The 675-nt window shown below is 40.7% G+C and overlaps 1 protein-coding gene across 1 annotated transcript in view; it reads right to left on the bottom strand.

The window, feature by feature from the left end:
• Positions 1–499: 499 nt before the first annotated feature.
• Positions 500–675, bottom strand: part of LOC100216817 (uncharacterized) — a 2,107-nt gene continuing 1,931 nt past the window's right edge. The window contains exon 1 of the mRNA NM_001143213.1: positions 500–675. This exon is cut by the window's right edge and continues 1,931 nt beyond it. Within this exon, the coding sequence (NP_001136685.1) occupies positions 596–675 (80 nt within the window). The 3' untranslated portion in view covers positions 500–595.

Consider the following 675-nt stretch of genomic DNA (forward strand, 5'->3'; position numbering starts at 1 on the left):
TGTTGTTGTTGAACTATCGGCTCCCCTACCAAGAAGGTTCGGACCAAATCTTCTTCCTAGACAATCTGGTAATAGCAGTGGGAGAACAATAACAGGTTATTGAGCAGACATAGTATACAATAACATTTTATAAAGAGAATTGAGGAATGAACAAAAAAATGTTGCAACAAATAGCCAAATAATGAGAACCCACCGAATGCTGAGTTACGTATTGCCTCAAACCAGCAGCAGTAATATTTCATTTTAAGACTTTATATTTTTACTTAAGTATATAGCTGAAATTCTGCACATCAAGGTGTACCAATCTCACTACGATTAAGGCTTCTGTAAGCAAACACAGCTGGTTCCACTGGTCACATGATGGATGGAAGCTGGAGGAGAACATAAAAAGGACAGTCTCTGAGATCTGCCGTGGGCATTTCCATCATTTCTTTTTTAGTATAATCACAAGCATGTGGAAGGAAGGTCCGCTGTAGTGATAGTCACCAGATCGTGGGTTGGAAACAGTCTCTCCACATTTGCACCACATTTGCAGGGAAAAACTTACATCGGTTTATCCCTTCTCCGGACCTCTCTCATGTAGTCTGTCTATCACTCACTGAACAAACAGTTCATGGCCAACCGGAACACAGCCAACAAACTTAACATGCGAACTCAGCCTATCTATCATATCAG

Source organism: Zea mays, chromosome 1 (assembly GCF_902167145.1).
Source record: "Zea mays cultivar B73 chromosome 1, Zm-B73-REFERENCE-NAM-5.0, whole genome shotgun sequence".
In the NCBI taxonomy this organism is placed as follows: domain Eukaryota; kingdom Viridiplantae; phylum Streptophyta; class Magnoliopsida; order Poales; family Poaceae; genus Zea; species Zea mays.